This window comes from Nematolebias whitei, chromosome 8 (genome assembly GCF_014905685.2).
Source record: "Nematolebias whitei isolate Nwh7 chromosome 8, NemWhi1, whole genome shotgun sequence".
NCBI classification, from domain to species: Eukaryota; Metazoa; Chordata; class Actinopteri; order Cyprinodontiformes; family Rivulidae; genus Nematolebias; species Nematolebias whitei.
Window position 1 is genome coordinate 46,400,819 of NC_056505.1, and position 8,690 is coordinate 46,409,508.

An 8,690-nucleotide genomic window follows, 5' to 3' on the forward strand; every position below is an offset into this window, starting at 1 on the left:
AACGCCTCATAAGAGACTGTGGGGGGTCAACGCCTCATAAGAGACTGGGGGGGTCAGCTGTCAGTTTAGCAGCAGAGCTCTGGATGAGAGGAGGTTCTTTTCATATGTGCAGGTGAACTTGCGGCGCTATTGTTGGTAGTTTTTACGGTGTCGGGTGTTCAGTTTGCAATAAACGGTGTATTCTGCTGTGTACAGTTACATTTTTTAATTACAAATTGTGTTTGTTTCTATTTTTGTGTGATGTTTTAAAAAGAACAAAATAATTTTACAAGTGTAAAGAAAATCTTAGTGTTTTTATTTTTTCTTCTGGCCGTAAGATATTTGATGCAGGTTTTATTCTTGAAATAAATTAATCTGTTAGTGGATTTTAACTTTTCATTGCTGCCTCAAACTGTTTCATGAACGATGACGAGTTTCTGCAGAACTGACGCGTCGAAACAGGAAGTGTGTTCTGTTTTAAGAACGCTGCAAACAGGAAATGGAGATCGAGTCACAAGTAACATTTAAAATAATATACTTTATTTATAAAGCCCTAAAAACAACCACAGCTGCAACAAAGTGCTGTACACATGAAATCAAGAACATTTAAACACATAAACAAATAAAACGGTATGATCAAGTAAAACTTATCGCAGAGCAAAATTTCAGGTTGTTGCAAACGTCACGAAAAAAATGTTTTGAGTTTTAAAAATGGATGATTAATACGGTAAAAAACATTACTGGTGTAATTTAAGGTTTATTGTTAGAAAAACATTTACATACTGATTTTCAGAATAATATATCATAAAACAAAACGTGTCAAAAAAACAAATTTACAAAAAGTTGTGCACGAGAAAGTTTAAAAGAAAAAGCAGTTTATAACTTAAATGGCGAGAAACTAGTTTTGATCTTAAATGAAGTTCGAGGCGTTTCAAGCCACGACCTTTTGTTTTCTACACCTGAACACTTCGAACATTAAAGACGTATCCGTCTATAACTTGTAGCCCAGTCCACTTCTGCGTATGTGACAGAAGAGCGTCATGGCGAAACACATCCCCAGCACCTGCAAGCCATAAAGAAAAGTATTACATCCTGATGCTGCTCAGTAATCCAGGTAGAAAAATCTACAAAAGTTGAGACGGGTCCTCTGGAGCCTCCAGGTTCAACTGTCCCCCTCTTACAATGCTGTGATTGCTAGTACCACTCAGCCCTCTGTGAATAGTAAACAGCCATCAGGTGCTAATGATCCATTGTTAGGCTGATGGTCCTTCTTGAGCATGTGAGCAGCTGGTTCTGGTTGTCAGCAGCAAAACTGGTTGATCCACCCTGAGAAGGTGCTATTTAAGAGACTGAGCTGAATACAGCTCCTCAGACTGAACAAGTCCTCAGGATGAAAGATGAAACGTTTCTACGATTTTATTTATTGTTGTTGTTTTTTGAATGTCCAGAGGACCTGACAACTTTTTTACAATATACAGTACACACATCTTTGATTTGTGTACTGTATATTGTTCTGTTGTTCAGTTTTATGCTGTTAATACAGTAAAAAAAAAAACTTCCTGTTTGGCTCAATGTAATTCCATTTTTTTCAAATGTAATTCTGTTTTTTCAAATGTAATTCTGTTTTATCTAATGTGATTCCGGCCACTTCTGCTTAATGCAATTCTGTTTTTTCAAATGTTCATTTACACCTTAGGGCCACCGTACTTTGAGGTGCTATACAAGTACAGTCTCATACTTGGCTCATCCATTAACATCTTTGCTGTTGTGGAAAACTTTCTGGGAAAATCTAAAAAAGTTAAGTCTGGTTCTCTGGACATTCAAAAAAACAAACGAAAACAAAAAAGTAGAAACGTTTCGTCTCTAATCCGAGAGACTTCCTCAGTCTGAGGTGCTGTATTCAGCTCAGTCTCTTAAATAGCACCTTCTCAGAGTGGATCAACCAGTTTGCAAAATGGTTGATCCACTAAAACTAAACTAATCTAAAAAAATCGTCAACACGAAAGAGGAAAAGAGGGGGGCAGGTGTCACTCTTGCTTGGAGTTTATACTCTTTGTTGCATGAGTTCTGTGGGTGACAAGTGTTCAGAGCATCATAAACAGCAGCTGAGGTGTCCGAGTTATTTATTTATCGTCGCAGCAGCAGAGGGGAGTGACACCGTTCAGGCATGGCTCCCCAAACAACAGTCGCCACTCTGTAAGGGGCTGAGGTGTTTTTTTTTTTGTTTGTTTTTTTTTTAAATGTGGAGGCGGAAATCCTTAACTTGAAGGGTCAGATGATCGATCGTATGTGATATAAAGAAGTCGTGTTGTTGTCTGTTGTGTGCAAAATGAATGTTAATGCAATAATTTTCAGTTTACATATCCAGTTTAAGTTTTATTCATTCAAAGCAGTCATATTTGACCATAACTTTATTATTAGTAAGCCTGACAGTTGCCGAATCCAAGCAAACAGTTGCTGCAACGCACCCTGTCAAAACAAGAGTTCCCAGATCTTTTTTTGACAGGATTCGTCTCAAATTAAGCCCCGACTAGATCCCATCCCAACCAGGCTGTTAAAAGAGGCATTTCCCTTAATTAATAACCATGTCTTGGATCTGCTTAATCTATCTCTGGAAAATGGTTACACACCACAGAGCTTTAAGGTTGCTGTAATTAAACCTTTACTTAAAAAGTCTGATCTTGATTCAGAAATTCTGGCCAACTTTAGACCTATATCTAATCTAACTTTCATCTAGAAAATTCTAGAGAAAATAGTTGCAGGTCAGTTGCTTGAACATCTACAAAGAAATAATCTGTTTGAAGAGTTTCAGTCAGGGTTTAGAGCTCATCATAGCACAGAAACAGCACTAGTAAAAGTCACTAATAATATTCTCATGGCCTCAGACAATGGACTTGTGTCTCTACTGGTCCTGTTAGACCTCAGTGCTGCATTTGATACAGTTGATCACAATATTTTACTACAGAGGCTTGAATATGATATTGGAATTACAGGAACAGCTCTAAAATGGTTTAAATCATATCTATCTGATAGATTCCAGTTTGTAAATGTAAATAACAAATCTTCATACACCAAAGTTAGTCATGGAGTTCCTCAGGGCTCAGTGCTTGGGCCAATACTCTTTACTTTATATATGCTTCCATTAGCTAAAGTTATTAAACAGCATGGGATAAATTTTCATTGTTATGCTGATGACACACAATTATATTTGTCCATTAAACCCAATGAATCCAATCAGCTGCTTAGACTACAAGCATGTCTTAAAGACATAAAAACCTGGATGACCCTTAATTTTCTCCTGTTGAACAGACAAGACTGAGGTTTTGGTTTTTGGACCTGAGCACCTTAGGAATGAATGTTTCAGTCTTTCTCCCTCCTTAGATGACATTAATCTGTCCTCCAGCTCTAATGTTAAAAACCTTGGTGTTATTTTTGATCAGGACATGTCTTTTATCCCCCACATTAAAAACGTTACTAGAACCTCCTTCTTCCACCTGCGTAATATCACTAACATTAGAAACATCTGATCTAAATATGATGCAGAAAAACTGGTCCATGAATTTGTCACGTCTAGACTGGACTATTGCAATGGTTTATTATTTGGATGTCCAAATACTTCTTTAAAACATCTTCAGTTGATCCAAAATGCTGCTGCCAGAGTCTTAACTGGAGTTAGTAGGAGAGATCGTTTCTCTCCAGTTTTAGTTTCTCTCCATTGGCTCCCTGTCAAGTCCAGAATAGAATTCAAAATCTTACTTCTAACCTACAAATCTCTCAACAACCTGGCTCCATCTTATATTACAGATCTTATTGTTCCATATTTTCCTAACAGAGCATTTCGCTCTCAGGCTGCAGGTTTACTTGTGGTTCCTAGAATTTACAAAAACAGAATGGGAGGCAGAGCTTTCAGTTCTCAGGCTCCTCTCTTATGGAACCAACTTCCAATCTCTGTCCGTGAGGCTGACACATTATCCAGTTTTAAAACTAGGCTTAAGACTTTCCTTTTTGATAAATTCTCATTCAGCCTTTACTTATACAGGTTAGTCCCACTGAGCCTTGGGGACTTATTTACAAGAGAGACCTGAAATCCTATAGTTAGGTTCAGCTTTTCATGCTGTTTTAAGTTTACACTACTAGAGGACAAATTGACCTCATTTCTTTAAATGAATTATTAAAATTGAATAGTTTTCATTTGATACTATTTCTATCTTAACATACAGGTCCTTCTCAAAAAATTAGCATATTGTGATGAAGGTCATTATTTTCCATAATGTAATGATAAAAATGAAACTTTCATATATTTCAGATTCATTGCACACCAACTGAAATATTTCAGGTCTTTAATTGTTTTAATATTGATGATTATGGCATACAGCTCATGAAAACCCAAAATGCCTGTCCCAAAAAATTAGCATATTTCATCCCACCAATGAAAGACAAGTGTTTTTAATACAAAAAACACCAACCTTCAAATAATCATGTTCAGTTATGCACTCAATACTTGGTCGGGAATCCTTTTGCATGAATGACTGCTTCAATGCGGCGTGGCATGGAGGCAATCAGCCTGTGGCACTGCTGAGGTGTTATGGAGGCCCAGGATGCTTCGATAGTGGCCTTAAGCTCATCCAGAGTGTTGGGTCTTGCGTCTCTCAACTTTCTCTTCACAATATCCCACAGGTTCTCTATGGGGTTCAGGTCAGGAGAGTTGGCAGGCCAATTGAGCACAGTAATACCATGGTCAGTAAACTATTCACCAGTGGTTTTGGCACTGTGAGCAGGTGCCAGGTCGTGCTGAAAAATGAAATCTTCATCTCCATAAAGCTTTTCAGCAGATGGAAGCATGAAGTGCTCCAAAATCTCCTGATAGCTAGCTGCATTGACCCTGCGCTTGATAAAACACAGAGGACCAACACCAGCAGCTGACATGGCACCCCAGTGACTGTGGAAACTTGACACTGGACCTCAAGCAATGTGAATTCTGTGTCTCCTCTCTTCCTCCAGACTCTGAGACCTTGATTTCCAAAGGAAATGCAACATTTACTGTAATCAGAGAACATAACTTTGGACCACTCAGCAGCAGTCCCAGGCGAGATGCTTCTGACGCAGTCTCTTGTTCAAGAGTGGCTTGACCTGGGGAATGCGGCACCTGTAGCCCATTTCCTGCACACGCCTGTGCACGGTGGCTCTGGATGTTTCTACTCCAGACTCAGTCCACTGCTTCCGCAGGTCTCCCAAGGTCTGGAATCGGCCCTTCTCCACAATCCTCCTCAGGGTCCGGTCACCTCTTCTCGTTGTGCAGCGTTTTCTGCCACACTTTTCCCTTCCCACAGACTTCCCACTGAGGTGCCTTGATACAGCACTCTGGGAACAGCCTATTCGTTCAGCAATTTCTTTCTGTGTCTTACCCTCTTGCTTGAGGGTGTCAATGATGGCCTTCTGGACAGCAGTCAGGTCGGCAGTCTTACCCATGATTGCGGTTTTGAGTAATGAACAAGGCTGGGAGTTTTTAAAAGCCTCAGGAATCTTTTGCAGGTGTTTAGAGTTACATTGTTGATTCAGATGGTTAGGTTAATAGCTTGTTTAGAGAACCTTTTCATGATATGCTAATTTTTTGGGACAGGCATTTTGGGTTTTCATGAGCTGTGTGCCATAATCATCAGTATTAAAACAATTAAAGACCTGAAATATTTCAGTTGGTGTGCAATGAATCTGAAATATATGAAAGTTTCATTTGTATCATTACATTATGGAAAATAATTACCTTTATCACAATATGATAATTTTTTGAGAAGGACCTGTATGATTCTTGACCTGCCATTGTGTATCTGTTCCTCAAACCCAGCCGGTCGAAGCAGATGGCCTCTTGTCCTGAACCTGGTTCTGCTAAAGGTTTCTTCCTCATCAGGGAGTTTTTTATTTCCACTGTCGCCTTCATGCTTGTTCAAGATGAGAGTCTGTGATGGAGTTAAACTCGAAGCTGCTCCTCAGATAAATAATGTTAAATTATTATTTTTATATATGAATGTTTCTGTTCAGTGCCCTGAGACGACTTCTGTTGTGACCTGGCACTTTATAAATGAATTGAATTGATGTTAATGAATGTTGCTGAAGAGCAGGAGAACGACTCAAACAGGCTGGATGCTGGTCCTCGAGGACCAGGATTCGACATCACTCATTTATTGTTTTGCCTTATCTGTGTGCTTTGAGCATGAACTGTGTTTGTGTTTCGACAGTTTTGCCCCATGCAACGTTTTACGTCCTCCACCTTTAACGTACCTCGATTATACAGACGACTATGACAGAAATGCCAGTCATCAGGAAATTATTCTCAAACCACATGTTGAGCTTGGCCAAACAACCCTGAAAAGACAACATAAAATTCAAGTTATCTGCAAACAAGCAACTAATGCAACAATAAACGTATAGTACAGTGTAGATAACTGTACCTGGGTTTTGTACGGAGGCGTGGGGATTTCACATGCGTGCATGCAGCAGGATTGAGGCACATTTTCTCCCCAGTCAGTGGCATTGTGGACTCCACAGCAATCAAACTGAGGGACCCATAAAGAGAGACCTCTTGATTGTCTGCAGAATGTGAACTGGCATCACGAGTCTACTCTGACAGCTCCTACCGTGTTCTGAACAAAGTCCCAAACACTCTGAAGGGTTGAGTTTCTCTCCTGGTCTTGTGCTTTCTTCAAACTGCTGTTGAGATCCTTTTGTATCAGTTTGTTGAGCTGAACAGTGTGGTGAAATGAACAGACCAGGCTTAGTGCACCGATTTGTCAAACCTCAACAAATGTGATGCGACGTAGACCTACCTCACTCTCATACATGAGCATCAGGCACGCTGCAGTCAGCTCCACCAGCATCAGGAAGAAGAGCAGCAGGAAGAACTGAGAATGCAGTTTGAGCCAGTGTTACTTTACTGTTAGCATACACATCCAAAGTAGAATGACACATGGGAAACACAAAACCTTCGATGATGCAAATCTTGTTCAACTAGATGTACTGTCCTCAATCAGAAAAGGGTGGATTGTTCTCTTCAGATCAAGGGAGAGGTTCTGCCTTAAGTGGAGGAGTTCAAGTATCTCTGGGTTTTGTTCACGAGTGAGGGAAGAATGGAGCGTGAGATTGACAGATGAATTAGTGCAACGTCTGCAGTATTGTAGACTCTGTACCGGTCCATTGTGGTGAAGAGGGAGCTGAGCTGTAAGGCAAAGCTCTCTGTTTACTGGTCAGTCTACGTCCCTCACCTCTGGTCATGAGCTCTGGGTAGTGACAGAAAGAATGAGATTGTGGATCCAGGAGGTTGAAATGAGTTTCCTCTGCAGGGTAGCTGGACTCTCCCTTAGAGACAGAGTGAGAAGTTCAGTTATCAGGAGAGTAGAACCCACATCCTCCTCCACAGCCTCCAACTGGCTCCTCCACATTGAGAGGAGCCAGTTGAGGTGCTTCGGGCATGTCCAACTGGAAGGAGACCCCAGGAAGACCAGGGCCATCTGGGAACGCCTTGGGGTCCTCCTGGAAGAGGTGGCTGAAAAGAAATGTCTGGACCTCCCTGCTCAAGATGCTGCCCCCGAGACCTGACTTCAGAACAAGATGAAGATGAAAAGGATGGATGGGTGGGTGGGTGGATGGATGTACAGGGAGTCAACTGAGTTAAACTCAGCCTCGTTAGCTGGATGAAACTTAAAGAAAATCACACAACAGAAACACTTTCAGAAGGATCGGTCATAGATTTGGATGAGACATGATGAGGTGGTAACCCTCCAACCAAACCCCGTGAAGCAATTTTTTTCATGTTGCCATGTCGTCACATGTTCCTAGACCAGGGATATCCAGACCAGTCCTGGACCTCAAGGGACTCTATTCTGCATGTTATATAAAGGTTTCTCTGCTCCAACACGCCTCATGTGAGTAACAAGTAAAACTTGCAGGATAGTGGCTCTTGCAGCATCCTGGGCTTGTGTGTGTGTGTGTGTGTGTGTGTGTGTGTGTGTGTGGTGTGTGTGTGTGGGGTGTGTGTGTGGGGTGTGCTCGTGTGTGTTACCGTCAGCAGGAGACAGCGGTTTTCTTTCAGAGCTCCCAGAAATCCCAGGAAGGAAACGCAGGTGATGACGATGCCGCTGATCAGCAGCATGTTGGATATGTTGACGTTGGCCAGGGAGGGTGTAAGAGCGGTCATGTTCACCGCCATGTATGCTCCGAAGCTCAGAACCACCACACCACACACCTAACAGGAGACAGGGTTACACTGAGCGGTACCACAGGACCAAACACTGCACCACTGTCAGGAACATGTTTTATCCTCCAGATGTCCTTGGGTCAAAATGGTCTACAATGTTGTTTTCAAACAAGACCGCACGATGGATCAGTGGGTAGTACTGTTGCCTCACAGCAAGAAGGTCCTGGATTCAAGGACCTGCTTGGACCTCGGGTCTTTCTGGGTGGAGTTTGCATGTTCTCATCGTGCTTGTGTGGGTTTTCTCCGGTTTAATCCCTCAGCCCTAAACGAGCACGTTGGGCTCAGAGCCAGGCCTCGCTTGAAAAGAGATCTGCGATCTCAACGGGATAAAGTGAATAAAGAAATGAATAAAAACTGAGGGTTCGTGGACCATTTTAATCCAAACACAGCAGAGAGGTAAAATGATATCTTTCTGATTGAATTCTTTATTATTATTAATGAACTTATTGGCGGGCTGGACTTC

The 8,690-nt window shown here is 41.5% G+C and overlaps 1 protein-coding gene across 1 annotated transcript; it reads right to left on the reverse strand.

Moving 5' to 3' along the window:
• Nucleotides 1–970: 970 nt before the first annotated feature.
• zgc:64051 (leukocyte surface antigen CD53) lies at nt 971–8,179 on the reverse strand. The gene is made up of 6 exons (XM_037680762.1): nt 8,033–8,179; nt 6,801–6,875; nt 6,612–6,716; nt 6,426–6,530; nt 6,256–6,339; nt 971–1,042 (listed from the first exon to the last, which is right to left on the reverse strand). Exons 1-6 carry the CDS (start codon nt 8,177–8,179, stop codon nt 971–973), a joined length of 588 nt encoding a protein of 195 aa, XP_037536690.1.
• Nucleotides 8,180–8,690: the final 511 nt, after the last annotated feature.

What these genes read in the sequence shown, in the direction of transcription:
- zgc:64051 (XM_037680762.1), bottom strand. Translation starts at nt 8,179, where the DNA reads ATGGCGGTGAACATGACCGCTCTTACACCCTCCCTGGCCAACGTCAAC. An exon ending in GGGACTTTGTTCAGAACACG is followed by an intron (nt 6,531 to 6,611) that starts GTAGGAGCTGTC and finishes TGGGTCCCTCAG; the next exon opens with TTTGATTGCTGTGGAGTCCA. An exon ending in TAGTCGTCTGTATAATCGAG is followed by an intron (nt 1,043 to 6,255) that starts GTACGTTAAAGG and finishes TATGGCTTGCAG; the next exon opens with GTGCTGGGGATGTGTTTCGC.